Raw genomic sequence first — 22,447 nt, 5'->3', positions numbered from 1 at the left:
GGTAAGCTGCAATATAGTATAGAACATTTCTGGTTTTGAATTTTTACTTCCTGTGCGCTGTATGTTTATAAATGTCCTCAGACAGGATGGGGGGATCTCTCAGTCATCGCTGCAGCCACAATCGAGAAATTCTTTAGGGCTGGCGATTCAACACAAAATAAAAAGTAATCCGAGTGGCTAACAAGCTGCTGGATTACTTTTCCAGGTGGCAGAAAGGGAGGACCCACCGCTGCCTTTACCGGGCTCTCCCATGTGATCAAGGCGCCCGGTACGGATGCGATCGGCGGTATCCAGCTCCAGACACACAGCGAGAGGAATGGATGTTATTCCTCCCACTGTGTGATGTCAGAAACAGGAAGTGAGGAGGATTTCATAACTTCCTGTTTCGGTTCTGTGTCTACCTGACCGTTAATGACCAGCAAAGCAGCCGATCAGAACGATCTGTGTCTGATCGGCTGCATTGAAGGCCAGAGGAGAGATCTGGGTTTTTGTTTTTTTTCCCCTATTAAAGCCCTCATTCACATTGAACACAACTTTAAAATCGTGCAACTTCATCTGAAATCGCACAATTTCAAAGCTGCATTTCAGCGTGACTTCGGGGTCTGACTTGAAAGACCTCTGTGCGGCTTCATCGACAAAAATAGTGCAGAAATCGCAATTCCGTGTGGCGACGCAAAGATTGGAACGGTGCCATTGCAGGCAATAGGCTGCGACTTGTAATGTGATTTGACCTGTCAAATTGCATGACAAATCTCTTCAGTTTGAACGAGGGGTTTCCTTTTTTCTTTTTTTCGTTTATATAATAAAAAAATAAAAATGAAACCACCAAAAGAAAGATCGATTTGTGTGAAAAAAAAAAAAAAAAAAAAAAAAAAAAAGATATAAAATAATTTTTTGTACCGCGTTGAATGACCGAGCAACTAAAGTAGCACAGTGTTTAATAGCAACAAAATGGCCTGGTTATGAAATGGGGGGGGAGGTCTCAGCGGTTAAGGCTCGGTTGAACCTTTTTTGCGATTTGGGAACCAGGAATTCATGTGCGGCTTCCCGCATCATACCAGAATCGCCGGCGTTTCACACTAACATGTGAACTGCTTGGGGGGGCGTCAATGTAAAATTAATGACGCCCCTAGATTGGTTGGCAGATCACAGTGTGAACTGTGAAATGGTGCAGGAATCGAATCGCATAGGTGTGAGTGAACACCCAGGTGATCCGATTCCAGTTTGGACCAAAAAATTTAAAATAATAAAAATAAAAAAAAATAAAAAATAAAAAGTCCTGCACCATTTTGGTGCGAATGCGATTTCAGCCATACAGTTAATACGGCTGAATTTGCATCACACAGACATCGCATGCGATCTGCACAGCGGTGTCTGCGATCGCACAAGTGTGAACTAAAGCCCAAATCAGATCCTGGCCACAAGAAATCTGCAGCCTTCACCAAACCAACAAAGATGAAGAAGATCTTCCTTCCATCCTATGAGAAGTGGAGATTTTGGGTGTCTGCACAGAACCAGCACTGCCATATTCAGTCCCGGTCATGAAATGATAATCACCACGATGGCCTCAGTACTTCTAATCAGTGCTGACAACCCGAACACACGGAAGATCCAAGTATCAGAAGTACCGGTTACCATGGTAACGTTATGGAGATCTGTCACCGCCGCCCACTATCAGATGTCGCTCTGCGCTCCCAAATATCCGCGTTCCCAATATAGCCCAGCGGAGTGAGTCATGGGGAATGAGTGAATAGGAGAGGATTCAGGATGTTTTTGCCATTTAAATGGCGCCTCTGCCATATTTGGTTGCAGAAGAAAGGCAAGTTACCATAGCAACAGACCACATGCTTTATTAAAAAAAAAAAAAAAAAATGTAAAATTATCTCTCTCTCTCTCTCTCTCTCTCTCTATATATATATATATCTCTCTATATTATATATATATATATATATATATATATATACATACACACACTTTTTTTTTTAAATATATATATATATATATATATATATATATATATATATATATATATATATATATATATATTTCAGGTGTCAGTCTTTGCCATGTTCTCCTCAAAAATAAAAAATTGTGAGATGGCCGCTATCCACCTATAGATAATATAGATAAGTGATTGTGATAAAATTGTATTCATCAATTTTTTGAGCGTTGGGGTACATCAGGGATATTAGTAAGGGTTGTGCGCATTAGTATTTTTGTTTAGATATAGATAAGTGATCGCCACTCGCTTCTGGGTCTGGTGCCAAGCGGCTGCCCGGCTTCGTTCTGAACAAAAAAGGAGGTCACCTGATGGGCACAGGAGCCATTCAGAGAAAGCTTTTCATTTTCTCAACGAATGCAATTTTTTCTCTGATTGGACGAGGTGGAGATCATGACGTCATTGTCCCGCCTCTCCTCCTCATCCAACCAGACTTTACATTCATTAGGAAAATGCAAAGTGTTTTCTAAATGGTGTTGGTGCCGAGCGAGCGAGCGTCCTCCTGTGTTTATTAAGCTGCAGGGCAGCCGCTTGCCATGGGACCCGGGAAGGTCACGCAGTTACATACTGACAGCTGGGAGCCAGTAGGAAGAGCTTCCGATGAAGTAAGCGCTGTGCAGCCAATTACAGTGCAGAAAGATTGAGAGCCCCCGCCCCCTATTAAAGCATTTAGACCAGGGATATGCAATCAGTGGACCTCCAGCTGTTGCAGAACTACAATTCCCATGAGGCATAGCAAGACTCTTGACAGCCACAAGCATGACACCCAGAGGCAGAGGCATGATGGGACTTGTAGTTTTGCAACAGCTGGAGGTCCGCTAATTGCAGATCACTGATTTAGACGTTTGATCCATATGGTCTCTTTCTGAAGGATGGCTTTGTCCCAGTCGCCTCCCCTGGGACTCTGTTGGACCACTTCAAGAACAAAGATTTGAATGACTGTAATGTCGTAACGGTGACAGAGAACAATGTGCCCACCTACAGTAGTCAGTTTACCGTTGCCAGAGTAACAAATAGGGCTGCACCGATACTAGTATTGGTGCTGATACCGAGTATTTGCACAAGTATCGGTAATCCTGCAAATGCACCGATACCTGAAACCGATGCGTTCAGGCTCGGTTCTTTGAGCCGACAACGGGGTCTCCCCTGTTGAAAGGTTAAAGAAGTCCGGTAATTGGAGCTGTCAAAAAAAAAAAAAAAAAAACATTGCTCAGCCACTGAAACACTAAAATAAAAAGAAACATTGTTTCTCTTTGTATCTTTCTGTTTCTTCATTTGCAGATCAGGGGAACAAATGTCCCTCTGTTTAACCCCTTATTAACTCTTAATTTACTCTAAATCAGCCTTAACCACTTGCTGACCAGTGAAGGCCAATGTACGTCGGCAGAACGGCACTGGCAGGCAAATGGGCGTACCTGTACGTCCCTTTAAATTTGCCGCCCTGCCATCGAGAGCGCGCCGCCGGCGGTGCGCTCCCGCGCTGGTCGGGACCCCCGCGAGTCCGGTCGCGGGACCCGTGGACTCGATCGCCGCGGGCATCCCCGCGATCGTCTCACGGAGCGGACGAATGAAGAAATGCCGTTGTAAACAGCATTTCTCCATTCTGCCTAGCAACTAGTGATGCTGAGCAGAGATCAGCGTTCACTAAATTAAAGCCCAACAGTTAGTAACACACCCCTAGGAACACTTAACCCCTACACTGCCACCCACTGGTTAACCCCTTCACTGCCAGTGTCATTTACACAGGAATCACTGCATTTATATAGCAGCGATTACTGAATAAATGACAATGGTCCCAAAAATGTGTCAAAAATGTCCGATGTGTCCGCCATAATGTCGCAGTCACAATAAAAAAAATAAAATAAAAATAAAAAAATATAAAAATACGCTGATCGCCGCCATTACTAGTAAAAAAATAAAATAAAATTATTAATAAAAATGCCATAAAACTATCCCTATTTTGGAAACGTTATAACTTTTACGCAAAGCAATCAAGCGCTTATTGCGATTTTTTTTACCCAAAAATATGTAGAAGAATACGTATCGGCCTAAACTGAGGGAAAAAAAATGTTTTTTTTATATATTTTTGGGGGATATTTATTATAACAAAAAGTAAAAAATAATGCGTTTTTTTCAAAATTCTCGCTCCATTTTTGTTTATAGCGCAAAAAATAAAAACCGCAGGGGTGATCAAATACCACCAAAAGAAAGCTCTATTTGTGGGGGGGGGGGGGAAAAAAAAGGACGTCAATTTTGTTTGGGAGCCACGTCGCACGACCACGCAATTGTCAGTTAAAGCGACGCAGTGCCGAATCGCAAAAAGTGGTCTGGTCTTTGACCAGCAAAATGGTCCGGTCTGTAAGTGGTTAATTAACTCCCTATTTTCTTGATTTTTTTTTTCCTTTTTTTGTTCACGTCTATTTTATAAAACGAGAAACAATTAAAAAAAAAAAAAAAAAAAAAAAATAATTGTTTGCTTTATTAGTCAATATTTTACACATATATTTACACATTTTACATTGAAAAAGCGGAAAATTAATAAAATAAATCTATTTATTTCATTTGTAAATAACTTTTCAATACTTTGTATCATTGCTGACAGCTGAAGTGAAAACAAAACAGTTGCAGTAGGTATTGGAGAGTACAAAAAAAAACGCTTCGCTCTCCAATTGTTTTACCATAGAAGGCTTGACATTTACAAATAAGGTAGATTAGAGAAGGTTCGTGGAGAAAGACTCTCCATTCCCCGCCCCCCCCCCCCCCCCCCCGACACCAATGACGGGGCACCATTCCCCCCCCCCCCCCCCCCCGACACCAATGATGGGGCACCATTCCCCCCCAACACCAATGACGGGGCACCATTCCCCCCCAACACCAATGACGGGGCACCATTCCCCCCCCCCCCCCCCGACACCAATGAGGGGGCACCATTCCCCCTCCCCCCCCCGACACCAATGACGGGGCACCATTCCCCCCCCCCCCCCCGACACCAATGACGGGGCACCATTCCCCCTCCCCCCCCGACACCAATGACGGGGCACCATTCCCGCTCCCCCCGACACCAATGAGGGGGCACCATTCCCCCTCCCCCCCCGACACCAATGAGGGGGCACCATTCCCCCCCCCCGACACCAATGATGGGGCACCATTCTCCCCCCCCCGACACCAATGATGGGGCACCATTCCCCCCCCCCCCCCACCAATGATGGGGCACCATTCCCCCCCCCACCAATGATGGGGCACCACCCCCCACCCCCCCCACCAATGATGGGGCACCACCCCCCACCAATGATGGGGCACCACCCCCCACCCCCCCACCAATGATGGGGCACCACCCCCCACCCCCCCACCAATGATGGGGCACCATTCTCCCCCCCCCCCCCCCACCGACACCAATGATGGGGCATGGTTTACTCCCACTGACATTGGGGCATTTCCTACTCCCACTGACCACAGTTCAGCCCCATAACATATGAGAGACAGTAAAGCGGCCCTTTGCTTAGAAAGTTGGGAGACCCCTTGCTCTATAGTGTGTACTTGTCTCTATCCAGGGCACAAAGTGTCACATTTGTCCACTGCTTCATTCCTTTATCAGCATGAATCACTTCTGACAATTTTTCCTGACACCAAGAGAAATATGGTGACAGGGGACGGAGCTCCAACACACAGCCTGTGATTAACAGCCTCAGCTCTGTTCCTGTGTGTAGGAGGTGTGTCCCTTCCCTCCAATCAGCTCTCAGAGCTCTCCTAACTGAGATCTGTAGCGTGTAACTTCAGCTCTCTGCCCCCTTTTTTCCGATAGCTCAGGTAAGCTTTTTAAAAATTCTGCTGAACAGATGTAGAGGAGAGGAGACTGCAGATAAACAGATACAACTTATGTAGGAGGATTTGTTTCATCTCAGTGTATCACCAGAGGCCAGTCACTTCACCGGGTACATGTAAGAGTTTACATCCACTTTAACCACTTGGCGCTGGCTGCATGACTTGGTGTGTATACAGCCGTGCGAGAGCGTGCGCACTGCGTTCTCCCGGGACAGTTACCCGCCTTTGGCTAATGGAAAGCCCTCATGACAGCCAATCACAGCGGTCACACAGTTATAAACCTCACCCCACCTCCCAGGATCTGAAACCTCTTAAAGGCGTTAATGAGGATCATCAGTTCCTCCTGGAAAAATAAAAATAAAATAAAGCCGAAGTCCTCACATTTGGAAGAGCGTCTCCCCAGGTTCTCATTGTCCACAGTGTCACACGTCCACTCCACCTTCTTATCCGGCTTCCTCTTCCTGAGCTTCAGTGTCAGGGAGCGCGGCTCCTGCAACAACAACAACAACAAGCTGCAATCAGCCATCGGATGAGCCGCAGTTTTCTTATGTCTCTGTCCGTCCCCAAACCACATGAACGACCGTCCCCAAACCACCCACCCCTGGACTACACAAACTACCCGCCCCCGACCACAAAACCACCCGCCCCCAAAACACAAAACCACCTGCCCCCCCAACCACATGAACTACCCGTCCCCAAACCACCCACCCCTGGACTACACAAACTACCCGCCCCCGGACCACAAAACCACAGAACCACCCGCCCACAAAACCACCTGCCCCCCCAACCACATGAACTACCCGTCCCCAAACCACCCACCCCTGGACCACACAAACTACCCGGACCACAAAACCACATGCGCCCAAACCACCCACCCCTGGACCACAAAACTACAGAACTACTCGCCCCTGGACCACAAAACCAGCCGACCCCAAACCACCCACCCCTGGACTACACAAACTACCCGCCCCTGACCACAGAACCACCCACCCCTGGACTACACAAACTACCCGCCCCTGGACTACACAAACTACCCGCCCCCGACCACAAAACCACCCGCCCCCAAAACACAAAACCACCTGCCCGCCAACCACATTAACTACCCGTCCCCAAACCACCCACCCCTGGACCACACAAACTACCCGCCCCCAGACCACAAAACCACCTCCGCCCAAACCACCCACCCCTGGACCACAAAACTACAGAACTACTCGCCCCTGGATCACAAAACCAGCCGACCCCAAACCACCCACCCCTGGACCACAGAACGACCCACCCCCAAACCACATGAACTACCTGCCCTCAAACCACAAAACCACCCACCCCCAAACTACCGAACCACATGAACCACCCGCCCCCGAACCATCCACCCCTGGACTACACAAACTACCCGCCCCTGGACCACAGAACCACCCACACTACCTAACCACATGAACCACCCGTCCCCAAACCACCCACCCCTGGACCACAAAACCACCCGCAAACCACCCGCCCCCAAACCACAGAACCACCCACACTACCTAACCACATGAACCACCCGTCCCCAAACCACCCACCCCTGGACCACAAAACCACCCGCCCCCAAACCACAAAACAACAGAACTACCCGCCCCTGGACCACAAAAACCACAGAACCACTGCCCCCCAACCACACAAACAAACCCCCCCCGAACTACATGATCTACCGTCCCCCAAACCACAGAATCACCCGGCCCCGAACCAAACTACCCGCCCCCTAACCACCCACACCAGATGAAGTACCCGCCCCCTAACCACACAAACCACCCACCCCCGAACCACATGGAGTACCCGCCCCGAACCAAAGAACCATCCAAACCACCTGTCACAGCACCACGCTAACCACTTGCCCCTGAACCACACGAACTACCCGCCAAAGAACCACTCGCCACAGAAATACACGCCCCACCATAAAACCACACAAATTACCCGCCCCCACCACTGTATGTATATATCAGTGGGGTGTACTGGGATTGGAAGCGGGGTGTATACAACAAGTGGGGTGTTATTATATGGGCGAAGGGTTAAGGGACTTTAAGTGAAATGTGACCTGGTAAGGTCATCTATTTCCATCCCTTGGGACTTAATATGAAACACTGACCTGGTAAGGTCAAGTATTTCCATCCATGTAGTGGTCAAAAAAGGGGGGAGAGCAACAGGGGCGGGACTTTAAATGAAGTGCGAAATTTATGATAGAATAGTGTAAATTGGCGAACAATTGAGAAATTTTAATAAGTTCATAAAAATATAACATAAACATGATTAAATCATTTACAATGGATAAGAGATAAACATGATTAAATCATTGACAATGGATAAGAGATACTAGCAATACATAATAATAATAAATTCATAAAGAATATAATATGTACACAATTAAATCCGTTGTAGTTGATGCGAAGCATTAACAATACGTCGTAGCAGCATATAAATAAAATATGAACGTAACAAAATTCCACAGTTCACCAAATAGAGTTGGTATAAAACCATAAAGCAACAAATAGTGCCTGCATAACGGGTAGCCTCAGTATTCTATGAACAGTATTTGGACAGAGCAACTGTAAAAAGTTGAATGCGATTAGGAAAAACACGACTTCAATAGCTCTACGCGTTTCGTGGCTGATCGCCACTCATCAGGAGCAAGCGTGTACGGTAGCTACAATGAAAAAGAGGATATCAGTATAATATAATAATAGTAACAAGCATGGTATAACGGTGGGGTAATAGGCCAAACCCCACATAAAGTACATGCTTACAAATTATGATTCCCTTGGTGGTGACTGTCAGTCGGGCTCCACCAGCCGAATCGGGGACACTTCCCCCCGGGGAGCTGAGATGGGCAGAGCCGCGAGGGCTACCCACAGGGCGCCAACCAAGGCAGATAAACACCCACGAGATAAACCTGTGTGGGAAGAACCAGGACAGGATAGTGATTAGTAGTGATAGAAGAGATGGAGCCAGGACAAAAAGGCTCCATCTCTTCTATCACTACTAATCACTATCCTGTCCTGGTTCTTCCCACACAGGTTTATCTCGTGGGTGTTTATCTGCCTTGGTTGGCGCCCTGTGGGTAGCCCTCGCGGCTCTGCCCATCTCAGCTCCCCGGGGGGAAGTGTCCCCGATTCGGCTGGTGGAGCCCGACTGACAGTCACCACCAAGGGAATCATAATTTGTAAGCATGTACTTTATGTGGGGTTTGGCCTATTACCCCACCGTTATACCATGCTTGTTACTATTATTATATTATACTGATATCCTCTTTTTCATTGTAGCTACCGTACACGCTTGCTCCTGATGAGTGGCGATCAGCCACGAAACGCGTAGAGCTATTGAAGTCGTGTTTTTCCTAATCGCATTCAACTTTTTACAGTTGCTCTGTCCAAATACTGTTCATAGAATACTGAGGCTACCCGTTATGCAGGCACTATTTGTTGCTTTATGGTTTTATACCAACTCTATTTGGTGAACTGTGGAATTTTGTTACGTTCATATTTTATTTATATGCTGCTACGACGTATTGTTAATGCTTCGCATCAACTACAACGGATTTAATTGTGTACATATTATATTCTTTATGAATTTATTATTATTATGTATTGCTAGTATCTCTTATCCATTGTCAATGATTTAATCATGTTTATCTCTTATCCATTGTAAATGATTTAATCATGTTTATGTTATATTTTTATGAACTTATTAAAATTTCTCAATTGTTCGCCAATTTACACTATTCTATCATAAATTTCGCACTTCATTTAAAGTCCCGCCCCTGTTGCTCTCCCCCCTTTTTTGAACAAGTGGGGTGTGAATGTTAGTGTTGGGTAATGAGATGGGGGGGGGGGGGGGGGTTGTAGGGGGTCAGTGGGAAAGGGGAGGGGCCACTATGTCATTGGGGTGTCAGATGACGTCACTCACCGGCTGGGTCTCGGTCTCAGTGGTCACCGTACTAGACGCGGCTCCACCCACCACCGCCGTCCCGGAGGATTCGGCCATGTCACGTGACGTTACGCTCCCCCCGGGGCACACCACAACACCCAGGAACCGTCCGCTCTCCTATGTGTAAGGACAGAGCGACCACTCAACCACTTCCGGCGCTCTATCCCACCACTTCCGCCCACCTCTATGATATAGATGAAGGAGGCTTCCGGTTATTGGTGAATTAAAGAAAAAATATATTGTGAAATTCTGACAGAATATAAATGAATAATTACAGAACGGTTCAACTGTTAAAACGAGAAAAAAGACTGGAAATTCCATTTACTTCCGCCATAAAGAAAAATGGAGGCTACTATGTAACATATCTATATCACACGATTTAAAAATGTATTCGAAAATATTGTTGTTATGTATTAATGGTAGACATTACTAACACTATTGTACGATTACATTTTATACAACGCTAATACAATGCAGCATTGGTTGTCAGGCACTAGAGAAGAAGAATATATGTCCTTGATTAATCTTCAGTAAGCGAATTGTGTCAGCCATATTATCAAAGACAAATACGCAGCAAATGATCAGTCAGGCCCAGGCAAAATGTCTGCCTACAGAAGACACCCAGAGGATCAGACCGCGCGCTCTAGAGACCAGTCAGCGACAAGTGGGCAGGCCGCTGTCCCCTGCTTCTCACGTGACACATCCTTCCACCAATCAGCGTCCCTGCGGCTCTTTCCCAGCAACATGGGTCTCCTGTGCTAATAAATTCGCGCCGAGCCGCCTGAAGGGTGGCGGAGGTGTCGGCGGCAGGCGCGGGGAGACTGCCGGGCTCCCTGTCAGAGAGTGCGGGTGTCAGTTGCTATGGCGACGGCGTCCCAATAGCGGCTTCCGGCGGAAGTGGAAGCGGGGAGGAAAAAGGGGGGTGCGAATAGAGAGAGGGGGAGGCAGAGGCTGCAGAGACCTGAGGCAGGGAAGGAAGAGACTGAGAGTCACGTGACGGCAGGGTAGGTGCTGTTGATGTCACTGACCGACGTGTTACGTCATCACCCTGTCCATGACGCCCGATGTGAGGCCATTCTGTGTTATGTGACGCCATCACTCCTCTGTGTGTGTCTGGAGTCCATCATCACCTGTCAGAGCTTCCTGAGACCCCCATCAATGTGTGTGAGCCCCCTGTCCTCCCAGCCAGGTGTCCCCGTCTTCACATTTCACCCGTGTCCCCGGATATAATCTGCCCCTGAACTCATGTGGTGTCCCCATCATTGTATGTAGCCGGTGTCCCCCCCCCCCCAATATAATGGGCCCCTGATCTCAGGAGGTGTCCCCATCTTCACACTTAACCCGTGTCCCCAGATTTAATCTGCCCCTGATCTCTGGATATGTCCCCATCGTATGTAGTTGGTATCCCCGAATATAATGAGTCCCTGATCTCTGGATGTGTTCCCGTCATTGTATGTAGCCGGTTTCCCCCCAATATAATGGGCCCCTGATCTCTGGATGTGTCCCCGTCATTGTGTGTAGTCTGTGTCCCAGAATATAATGGGCCCCTGATCTCTGGATGTGTCCCCGTCATTGTGTGTAGTCTGTGTCCCAGAATATAATGGGCCCCTGATCTCTGGATGTGTCCCCGTCATTGTGTGTAGTCTGTGTCCCAGAATATAATGGGCCCCTGATCTCCAGTTGTGTCCCTGTCATTGTATGTAGACGGTGTCTCCCTAATATAATGGGCCATTGATCTCAAGAGGTGTCCCCATTATTGTATGTAGCCGGTGTCCCCAAATTTAATGGGCCCCCGATCTCAGAATGTGTCCCCGTCATTGTGTGTAGCTGGTGTCCCCATATTTAAGGGGCTCCTGATCTCAGGAGTTGTCCCCATCATTGTGTGTAGCTGGTGCCCCTGAATATAATGGGCGCCTTAAATCCGGATGTGTCCCCGAATATAATGGGCACCCGATCTCAGGATGTGTTCCTGTCATTGTGCGTAGCTGGTGTCCCTGTATTTAATGGGTCCCTGATCTCAGGAGATGTCCCCATATATAATGGGCCCCTGATCTCAGGAGGTGTCCCTGTCATTGTATGTAGCCGTGCCCCCCCAACATAATGGGCCCCTGATCTCAGGAGTTGTCCCCATCATTGTATGTAGCTGGTGTCCCTGAATTTAATGGGCCCTTGATCTCAGGATGTGTCCCTGTCATTGTGTGTAGCTGGTGTCCCCGTATATAATGGGGCCCCTGAACTCAGGAGGTGTTCCCGTATATAATGAGGCCCCTGAACTCAGGAGGTGTCCCTGTATATAATGGGGCCCCTGATCTCAGGAGTTGTCCCCATCAATGTATGTAGCCGGTGTCCCTGAATTTAATGGGCCCCTGATTTCAGGAGGTGTCCCTATCATTGTATGTAGCTGGTGTCCCCCATTATTATGGGCCCCCTGATCTCAAGAGGTGTAGCCAGCTTTAATGGGCCCCTGATTTCAGGATGTATCCCGTCGTGTGTAGCTGGTGTCCCTGAATATAATGGGCCCCTGATCTCGGCAGGTGTCCCTGTATATAATTGGCCCCTGATCTCAGGGGGTGTCCTTGAATATAATTGACCCCTGATCTCAGGGGGTGTCCCTGAATATAATGGGCCCCTGATCTCAGGGGGTGTCCCTGAATATAATGGGCCCCTGATCTCAGGGGGTGTCCCTGAATATAATGGGCCGCTGATCTCAGGGGGTGTCCCTGAATATAATGGGCCCCTGATCTCAGGGGGTGTCCCTGTATATAATGGGCCCCTGATCTCAGGGGGTGTCCCTGTATATAATGGGCCCCTGATCTCAGGGGGTGTCCCTGTATATAATGGGCCCCTGATCTCAGGGGGTGTCCCTGAATACAATGGGCCCCTGATCTCAGGGGGTGTCCCTGAATACAATGGGCCCCTGATCTCAGGGGGTGTCCCTGAATACAATGGGCCCCTGATCTCAGGGGGTGTCCCTGAATACAATGGGCCCCTGATCTCAGGGGGTGTCCCTGAATGTAATGGGCCCCTGATCTCAGGGGGTGTCCCTGAATGTAATGGGCCCCTGATCTCAGGGGGTGTCCCTGAATGTAATGGGCCCCTGATCTCAGGGGGTGTCCCTGAATGTAATGGGCCCCTGATCTCAGGGGGTGTCCCTGAATGTAATGGGCCCCTGATCTCAGGGGGTGTCCCTGAATGTAATGGGCCCCTGATCTCAGGGGGTGTCCCTGAATGTAATGGGCCCCTGATCTCAGGGGGTGTCCCTGAATGTAATGGGCCCCTGATCTCAGGGGGTGTCCCTGAATGTAATGGGCCCCTGATCTCAGGAGGTGTCGTATGTAGCTGGTGTCCCCAAATATAATGGGCCCCTGATCTCTCCATGCTGATCTTCTAATGCCATGTAAGTCATCTGTTACATATTAGATTGATTTTCTTCACCTGTCGGATATAGTGAGACACTGGTGATGTAGCGCTGGTCTCACAACTTCCTCCTGGGTAGATTACTCATGAGATCTTCCTGGAAGATCAGTGATGTAAATAGTGAGATTGATGGAAACCTCGGAGGTAAAGGCATTTTAAACAGAGCAGATGCAAGATCTGGTGCTGGCTTTACCGGTAGGCTGGACGGGTGAACTTGGGGGAAGCCGGCCAGGAATGACGTCCTCTAGTTAATATGGTGGTGCATTCATTTTATTTTTTTCATGAGGACAAATGAGGGGGACAACTCCTGAGCACTATTTAGAGGGACCTCTAAACATATGAGGCAAGAAAAATTCCTTTACTGTATTTCTGTGGCTTTGATGACTACATGATTAGTCTGGTGTTCATGTGTCGGGAGGGATAGAACGTGGAGACACGTACATACATTGCACAGATGTTCTGCAGACACTTCACCATAAACATTTCTCAGTGAAGGCATCGATCGCACAGACTGTGGGCACCAAGTATTCCCTAATAGGGATCTGCAGCCATGAGTTGATATTCTGGTGGACTTGATGGTCTGCCATTCAACTTTGGCCACTGGTTGGATTGGTTTATTCCCCTTGGAATGGCTCAGTGTTTACCGGTAGTGATACAATTGGTTTCATTATATGCGGGGTGACAACACTTTATTCTAGTGATGGGACTTCACTTTATCGTTGATTTATAAACGGTTACACCCAGCTGTGGAAACTTTACAAGGATCATAGACTCATTCAGCTTGGCGAGCCAACCAACGGGTCCGCTATTTTTAAGTCTCTGGTCTCTATACTTGGTACAGATGCATTGTGATGTCCACAACCTTATTATTTATTTTTATTTTATACTTGTTCCCGTAAAGCATTGCACCTTTGATCAGCAGATCTTGGGTGCAATGCCAGGATCCTGCAGACTTAGTCAGCTGTCCGCCTATACCTTCAATACAGAGAGAGAGTTACTGAATGGCAGGAAGAGTCAACCGACAAGACAAGAGTGCTCACCGGCTCCCTCAGGGTTCATTGAGAACTACAAGCCATTTCCTGCAATGGGAAAGGTACTTGTAGTTCGTTCATTCTCCGGAAACTGTGAATTAATACTGTGGCTGTGTGGGCAGAGCTTCTTTCAAATTTTCCCGTTATCACAATGAGGGATCGGGGATCGTGGGCAGGTGATCCTTGGTAATGTTACATGTTACACCCTAAGCACGGGTGTAACATGTTACCAAAGGTGAACTTGTCCTTTTAACCTCTTGACCTCCCAGAAGGTTTTACCCCCCCCCCCCCCCTTCATGATGAGGCCATTTTTTGCTATTCAGCACTGTGCTGCTTTAACAAGCAATTGCGCGTTCATTCAACCTAAATTAAATTGCGCAGTAGGAACCAGGCTGTGAAGATGGCGGCGCCTCCACCCAAACCTGGATGACGAATTGGCCTGTGCGGGATCCCTGGACAGGTAAGTGTCGTCCTATTAAAAGTCAGCAGCTACAGTATTTGTAGCTGCTGACTTTTTAAAAAATTTTTTTTACAGGCTGAAACTCTTCTCTTTTTTAATTGGTTTATGTAAACGTTATCGCGTCTACAAACTATGGTATAGATACTGGAATTACAATTTTTTTTTTTTCTACAACTTTTGGCAGAGATCAGCGACTTCTAATGGGACTGTGATAGTGCCGTGGGCACTCTTATACTGGGGGTACTAACCACCACTGACCCCACCACTGACCCCACCACTGACACTAATACAGTGACACTAATACAGTGACCGCCAATAATACTATACACTAGAGCTGCACGATTCTGGCTAAAATGAGAATCGCGATTTTTTTTTTTTTTGCTTGGAAGATAGATCACGATTCTCTCATGATTCTCGCGCCGTAACATCATCCTTCACGTTAAAACAAAAAAAATTGTGCTAACTTTACTGTTTTTAATTTTTTTATTTTATTTATTGAAGTGTATTTTTTCCCCAAAAAATTGCATTTGAAAGACCACTGGGCAAATACAGTGTGACATAAAATATTGCAGCAATTGCATTTTATTCTCTAGGGCCGCTGCTAAGATTATATATATTATTATAAAATGTTTAAGGGGTTCCAAGTAATTTTCTAGCAAAAAATATTGATTTTAACTTAAGAAAGAAGTGTCAGAAAAAGATTTAGACTTTAAGTGGTTAAACTTCCTGCATTTACACTGTTGTTCAAAGCTTGGCAGACTGCCCAGATTATTTTTTTACACAGAAGTTCTATCCCTTTGATCTAAGAAGTAAGCATTAGTTACAATGTTTCAAGTTCTAAATTGGCAGACTGCCCGGGATGCTTTCTTTTGACAGCTGAGTGAGCAGATAATCTCTCCACTTGTTTATATGAGAGAATCACCTACTCTCAGCAGGAGAGACCATGGGGGGGGGGGGGGGGGGGGGGGTGAATCGGAATCGCATTTTTAATTTTTAATTTACATTTTTTATTTTTTTTAACGATTAATCATCCAGCTCTACTATACACTGTTACACTGTGACTTTACTAATGACACTGGCTGGGAAGGGGTTAACATCTCTGGGTAATGAAGCGGTTAACTGTGTGCCTAGCCAGTGTTAATGTATTTATGTGCTGCTTTTTTTTTTTTTATTATTTTTTTTTTTTTACTAAAAATCTTTTTGTTCCTTCTCCCTGCTTTGCAGGCATGAGAAACAAAGATCAATCCCTGTGTACGGAGCTCTGTGTTTACTGACAACACAGGGCTCTGGGCTGTGATTGGACACAGCCGATCAGCAGGTCTTAGTCATGAGTCATTGGCTGAAACTAGCTAACAAAATCCCAATGTGTCCGTTTATAAGGGGAGTCACCGGGGGGGTGGGGGGTCTTATGCCCATAACCCTGAAGAAGGAAGCTATGTGCAGGTATGCTGCTGTGCCTGTGTGAAAGGTTCCTAACCACTTACAAGACACCCCCCAGCATTTTATTGCGGGTGGCCATATGTGGTTAAGAACCTTTGTTCTATTTTCTAATCATTAGTGGAGTCAGATCGATGGATGTTTCCCCCCCCCCCCCCTGCAGCGACAAGAACATTCAAAGGCGCAGGTTGGTAAAACAGGTTTTCGTTCAGGGACTGCAGTCATTCAAAAACTTCATTTGCTTTTAACATTTGACTTAATACATTCGATTTTAAAACCATTCCGATCCATTCATCGATGTACAAAGAATTTTGATATGAATGGATGTTGGTGTTGGGAGGAATAGCCACTATCCCTACATCATTTTATAATGGCAACTGGGACTCGTGGCTAATGGGGAAAAGGAGTGTGAAAAGTCTGTAGCAGACATCTTGTAGAGTTTGCTCTTTTGGCGCACATTTCCCTTTAACCACTTAAAATCCGCCCTCCACATATATGCTGCGGCAGGGCTGCTCTATTGCGTGAAATCACCTACCCGTACCTCATTTCATGCAATAGATACCGAGGGCGCCACCCATGGGATGGAGGAGCTAATGAGCGTGTCTGGCAGAGCCAATGTGCGCTGGCCACCCACGATCGTTCCCCATAGAGGCAGGTCGCCATTCTACCCATCTAAACAAGGCAGATCGCCGTTCTGTCAGTGGAGGACACAGTGATCCTGTGTTCCTGCTAAGCAGGAACACGGATCTCTGTGTTCCCCCAGGTAGTCCATCCCCCACACGGTTAGCAAGCACCTCCTAGGGACACATTTAACCTTTTGATCGCCCCTGATGTTAACCTCTTTCCAGCCAGTCATTGGTACAGTGATAGTGCATATTTTTAGCACTGATTACTGTAATAATGTCACTTGTCCTCAAAAAAGTGCCAAAAGTTTCAGCTAGGTGTCCGATTTGTCTGCTGCAACATCACAGTCCTGCTAGTAAAAAAAATTAATAAATAAAAAAAATGCCATAAATCTATAGCCGGTGTCCCCCCAAAATAATGGGCCCATGTTCTCAAGAGGTGTACCCAAATTTAATAGGCCCCTGATCTCAGGATGTGTCCCCCAATATAATGGGCCCCTGATCTCGGGATGTGTCCCCGTGATTGTGTGTAGCCGGTGTCCATGAATATAATGGGCCCCTGATCTCAGGATGTGTCCCTGTCATTGTGTGTATCCGGTTTGTAGACACTATAACTTTTGCGCAAACCAATCAATATACGCTTATTGGGATTTTTTTTTTAACCAAAAATATGTAGCAGAATACATAATTGGGTTATATGCTAAAGTGCACTTGAAATTGCACTTGAAATTGCACTTGCTGTAGATCTGAGGGGGACATGAAAGGAGAATAAAAGAACAGCATTTTAGCTTGCACATGATTGGATGATAAAATCAGCAGAGCTTCCCCTTAGATTTACAGTGACTGCACTTGTAGTGCAAAGTAAATTTGCCTTCCGTAAATAACCCCCAGTGTCCTAAATTTATAAATAAATAAAATTAAAAAAACTATTGGAAAGGTTTTATATCAGAAAGTAAATATTGAGAAAATATATATATATATTATAATATAATTTTTTTTTCAAAATTGGTCTGTCTTTTTTATTTTTAGCACAACAAATAAAAACCACAGAGGTGATGAAATGCCACCAAAAGAAAGCTCTATTTGTGGGGAAAAAAGGATGTCAATTTTATGCGGGTACAGTGTCGCACGATCGCGCAATTGTCAGTTAAAGTAACGCAGTGCCATATCGCAAAAAAATTGCCTGGTCATGAAGGAGGGTAAACCTTCTGGGGGCTGAAGTGGTTAATAATGCCGCTGCGCGAGTCCAAGGCCTCAATTTCTCTCACGGGCCGCTCAGTTTGTCTGGCGAGGTGTCAGAAGCTCATTGCAAAGCAGACCGTTGCTGATGCCAGCCGGTGTTTGCTGATCAAACTGAGGCGTGTCACCCAAATCAGCACTGGGAAACGAGGACTTCCAGGCAACTAACCTCTGATATCTAGAAGTAGTTGGTCAAATTCATTGTAAAAATTACAGAACAAGTCCAGTTCATTGTGACTACTAATAGATATACAATGTCCCGGATCAATGAGAACCTTCACAGATCAGCGAGATTCTAATTCCATCCTGCAAAACACTGCAACTATGCAAACATTCTGAAAGGTCACTCAGGCTACCGTAATCTAAGGTCTGCTTAATTCACACATCATCTTACAGGGTCACTGGGAGTGTACTTCCTGAAGATTACGCTGTGTAATTTTTAAAAAAAATTTTTTGGACACAGATTCCTGGGGTGTGTTTTGGAATAACTGCCCTGCAGCATAATCTGGGGTCTTCAGATCTTCTCGCAGTGTGCGTTAGAAGCTGCAGCAAGTCAGCTAGAGGCCCCTTATCTAGCTAGGGGACTGTTCATGGACTACTCCTTTCCTTTATTAGATTTCAGTTCTATTAACCACTTGTGGACCGCCTCACGGGGATGTACGTCCTTTTTTTGAAGAGGGATATCTCGGTAACGGCAGCAGCTGCTGCCACAACCGAGATATCCATCTCTTCAGGCGGCAGTCGGCTGTACGATAACGGTGGTCTCCGCGGCGGGAGAGGTGCCACCCCCCCTCCCGCCGCCCTTCCGCCGCTTACCGGAGCCATCGGTAGCGGCGGAGGCGATCGGGTCCTCTTCCTAGCTGGGCATAGAGACAAGTGAGGCTAAGATGGCCCCCACTCGTCTCTATACCATAGGAGGGCGGAAGCGACGTCAAAACGTCACTTCTGCCCATACCTCTTAAAGGTATATGTCAGATTTTTTTTTTGCATTTTAGCCCAAATATGAGATCTGAGGACTTTTTGACCCCAGATCTCATATTTAAGAGGACCTGTCATGCTTTTTTCTATTACAAGGGATGTTTACATTCCTTGTAATAGGAATAAAAGTGATCCATTTTTTTTTTTTTTTAAAAACAGTGTAAAAATAAATAAAATCAATTAAAATAAATGAGAAAAAAAAAAACACCCCGTCACGACGAGCTTGCGCACAGAAGCGGGCGCATACGTGAGTAGCGCCCGCATATGAAAACGGTGGTCAAACCACACATGTGAGGTATCGCCGCGATCGGTAGAGCGAGAGCAATAATTCTAGCCCTAGACCTCCTCTGTAACACAAAAAATGCAACCTGTAGAATTTTTTTTATGTCGCTTATGGAGATTTTTGAGGCTAAAAGTTTGACGCCATTCCACGAGCGGGCGCAATTTTGAAGCGTGACATGTTGGGTATCAATTTACTGGGCATACCATTATCTTTTCACAATATAAAAAAAATTGGGCTAATTTTACTGTTGTCTTATTTTTTTATTCAAAAAAAAGTGCGCTTGTAAGACCGCTGCGCAAATACGGTGTAAAAAAAAGTATTTCAATGACCGCCATTTTATTCTCTAGGGTGTTAGAAAAAAAACAATATAAAATGTTTGGGAGTTCTAAGTAATTTTCTAGCAAAAAAAAACAGTTTTAAACATGAAAACACCAAGTCTGAAAAAGAGGCCTGGTCCTTAAGTGGTTAATCATGGAGGTTCAACATCACATGTGGGTGTTACCCAGGATGCTCTGCATTCCTAGGACCATCCGCTCCTCCAGACTGACACAAGCCCATCAAGGCATTTTGGTATTTCCATAACTCCTCCCAAGAGTCAGCCCACTGCTTGCATCCAAGCTGAGGGCTCCAGAGGGGAGTACCGAGGCCGGGTGTTGTCACATCTACAGGAAGTTGTATATACAGCACCCTGCTGGCCCCTCCCACTAGAGCTGCACGATTCTGGCTGATTTTTCTTTTTATTCATTGAAGTATTTTTCTCAAGTCGTCTTCCAGGACGGCACCCTGAGAGATGACTGGTCCACCTGACAGGAAACACAATCAAAGAGGTTAAAAGCCCCCGCCCCTCCCCGTGCTCCTCAGTTTTTGATTGTGTTTCCCCACAGCGAAACCGTTTGTTATTTTTTCCTAGACCCGAAGCCTGGGGCTGGTGGTCTCCCCCTGGGAGCCAGACCTAATGCCTGGGAAGCCTCTAGGTCTGGCAGGATGTTCTCATCCTTCCTGGGGGGTTCCCATATATTTTCCTCAGGGGGGGCAGCAGAAACTGGAAGAGCCCCCCTGAGCGCTGAAGGACCCTGGGTACAGTGGTGTACCCAGAACTTCAGGGGCCAATTTTCCTCTCCTCTCCTTACCTGTGCGGTGGCCGTGCAGAAAAGGAGCCTGGTGTCCCTTTTTGGCTCAGGGTATCTCTCTCTGAAGACTCCAGGTCCAGCAATCCAGAGGGTTCTTGGTGCAGCTGGAGGCAGTATCTCCCCTTTGCAGCAGAGGTGCTCAGCTTTCTGGGGAGGTTTGGCACCATCTTCCTGGAGCTTGGTGGAGGAATGACATCACTTCCTCCACAGAACAGGAAGTGAGCTCAGAGTTCGGGTCATTTCCTGTCTACAGCAAAATGGTGGCCGTATCAGCATGGAGGTAACCACAGCCTCAGCCTCACAGCTGATTTCCCAAATCGGGGACATAAATCCAGGAGGAGCAGGCGCCCACTTCTCCCACAGACCGGCTGCCTTCGCCTGTGTTAGCTGTCCGAAGAAGCTCACTGGTGCCAGCAGCATGGAACGTGAGGAGAGACCCGCAGGGTCCATGGCCATGGAGGAGACCACAGGGGGTGAGTCTGACCGGCCGCCGGAGGTTTAGATGGGGGAGGGTACCCCAAATCTTCTCTGGGTGGTACAGTGCTGTATTGTAATGCCTGTATGTTTTTGTTTCAGGGGACGATGCCACTGCCCTTGGGGTTGCCAGCCGTCCCGTGAAATCTTCCACCCGCTCTAAGCGTTGTGGAAACTGTAATGCTAGATTACCCCCAGATCATCCTAAACCCTTCTGCTTTAAATGTATACAGAAGCTGACAGGGAAGGAAACCTCTCAGATAATGGAGAAGTTTCTCACAGTACAAACTGAGATGCTGTCCACTCTGAAAGCCTTTCAGTCCTCCCTTAAGTCTAGGGATTCAGAGGCTCACACCAGCAAGGACGCCTCCTCCCAGGAGGGCTCCGCTTCCTCTAGGGGGTCTAGACGGCGGGCAGACAACCCAAGGTATCTCCAGTCTCAGGATTCAGAGGAGGAGGATGAGTCCGAATCCCATGGGCAGGGATTCTCGGACGAGGGTGTGTTGGACAGCCAGGAGGAGGATGAGGGGGAGGACTCCAGGTCTAGCAGGCATATCTTTTCAGCCGATGATATGGAGGCACTACTGAGGGCGGTTTACGCTTCTGAAGGGATTCAGGAGCCCACGGCACAGGTCTCTGCCCAAGACAAAATGTATAGGGGCTTAATTAAACCACAGACCAGGGTTCTTCCGGTACATCCTGCACTCAAAGATATTATCTTAAGGGAGTGGAAGGATCCGGAGAAGAGGCTCCTAAAGTACAAAACATGGAAGTGTAGATGCCCCTTTACTGAGGAGGATGAGGAGAAGTTTTTCAAGACTCCTAGGCTAGACGCCTCCCTGGCACAAGTTTCTAAACAATCCGATCTTTCCTTTGAAGACACTGGGAACATCAAGGATCAGATGGATCGGAGGGCAGAAACTATTTTGCGCAGGGCCTGGGAGGCCAACGCGTCGGCTATGAGCCCCGCGTTGGCCTCAGCCTGCATCGCTAGAAATGCGGACATGTGGATCTCTAAGCTGATAGACCACATCTCCCAGACTTCCAAGTCTAAGGAGGTCTTAGATTCATTGGAGGTCGTAGGCAGCGCTGTTGCATACCTAGCGGATGCGGCCGTGGAGACGGTGCGCACAACCGCCAAGTCTGCTGCCTTACTAAACTCGGCTCGCCGAGCCCTATGGGTTAAAACTTGGGACGGGGATGGCTCATCTAAGACCCGTCTATGTGGCCTCCCTTTTGAGGGTTCCCTCCTTTTTGGTGCTGGCCTAGACCAAGCCCTTGCTAGGTCGACCGAAAAGGGGAAGAAATTCCCTACTAAACCGAGGAGGGATAGGAAGAGGTTTTTTCGTGGCCCCCAAGCAAAGAACCGCTTCTCGGAGAAAAAGGTCTCCCCTAATAGACGTTGTGGGGCTGGGAAGGATAAGCAGAAGTCAGGCATTCTCTTTTCCAGCCAGAAGTCAAGCGACAAGACCTCCAAATGACATTCCAGTGGGGGGAAGACTTTCCCACTTTGTCCCTCAGTGGGAAAGGGTCACTCAGAGCCCCCATATTCTACAGATCATAAAAGAGGGTTACAGATTAGAATTTCTTTCCCCTCCTC

General features: G+C 47.1%; 3 protein-coding genes across 3 annotated transcripts in view; 2 read left to right on the top strand and 1 right to left on the bottom strand.

Annotated features, from left to right (window-relative positions):
- Nucleotides 1-9,937, bottom strand: part of PPP1R11 (protein phosphatase 1 regulatory inhibitor subunit 11) — a 17,748-nt gene extending 7,811 nt beyond the window's left edge. The window contains exons 1-2 of the mRNA XM_077484757.1: nucleotides 9,755-9,937; nucleotides 6,203-6,311 (exon numbers count right to left, since the gene is read on the bottom strand). Coding sequence (XP_077340883.1) covers nucleotides 6,203-6,311; nucleotides 9,755-9,832 — 187 coding nt within the window. The 5' untranslated portion in view covers nucleotides 9,833-9,937. The remainder of the gene's footprint in view (nucleotides 1-6,202; nucleotides 6,312-9,754) is intronic.
- A 593-nt stretch (nucleotides 9,938-10,530) lies between these two features.
- Nucleotides 10,531-22,447, top strand: part of MGAT1 (alpha-1,3-mannosyl-glycoprotein 2-beta-N-acetylglucosaminyltransferase) — a 63,592-nt gene continuing 51,675 nt past the window's right edge. Inside the window, exon 1 of the mRNA XM_077484753.1 lies at nucleotides 10,531-10,779. The gene's annotated coding sequence lies outside the window, so the exon portion shown is untranslated. The remainder of the gene's footprint in view (nucleotides 10,780-22,447) is intronic.
- LOC143987775 (uncharacterized) overlaps nucleotides 20,437-22,447 on the top strand; it is a 30,648-nt gene continuing 28,637 nt past the window's right edge. Inside the window, exons 1-2 of the mRNA XM_077486785.1 lie at nucleotides 20,437-20,846; nucleotides 20,950-21,479. Of these exons, the coding sequence (XP_077342911.1) occupies nucleotides 20,648-20,846; nucleotides 20,950-21,479 (729 nt within the window). The 5' untranslated portion in view covers nucleotides 20,437-20,647. The remainder of the gene's footprint in view (nucleotides 20,847-20,949; nucleotides 21,480-22,447) is intronic.

Source organism: Lithobates pipiens, unplaced genomic scaffold (assembly GCF_037356315.1).
Source record: "Lithobates pipiens isolate NorthernLeopardFrog02 unplaced genomic scaffold, aLitPip1_a1.2 Scaffold_1, whole genome shotgun sequence".
In the NCBI taxonomy this organism is placed as follows: Eukaryota; Metazoa; Chordata; class Amphibia; order Anura; family Ranidae; genus Lithobates; species Lithobates pipiens.
This window is presented reverse-complemented; position numbering and strand designations above follow the sequence as displayed.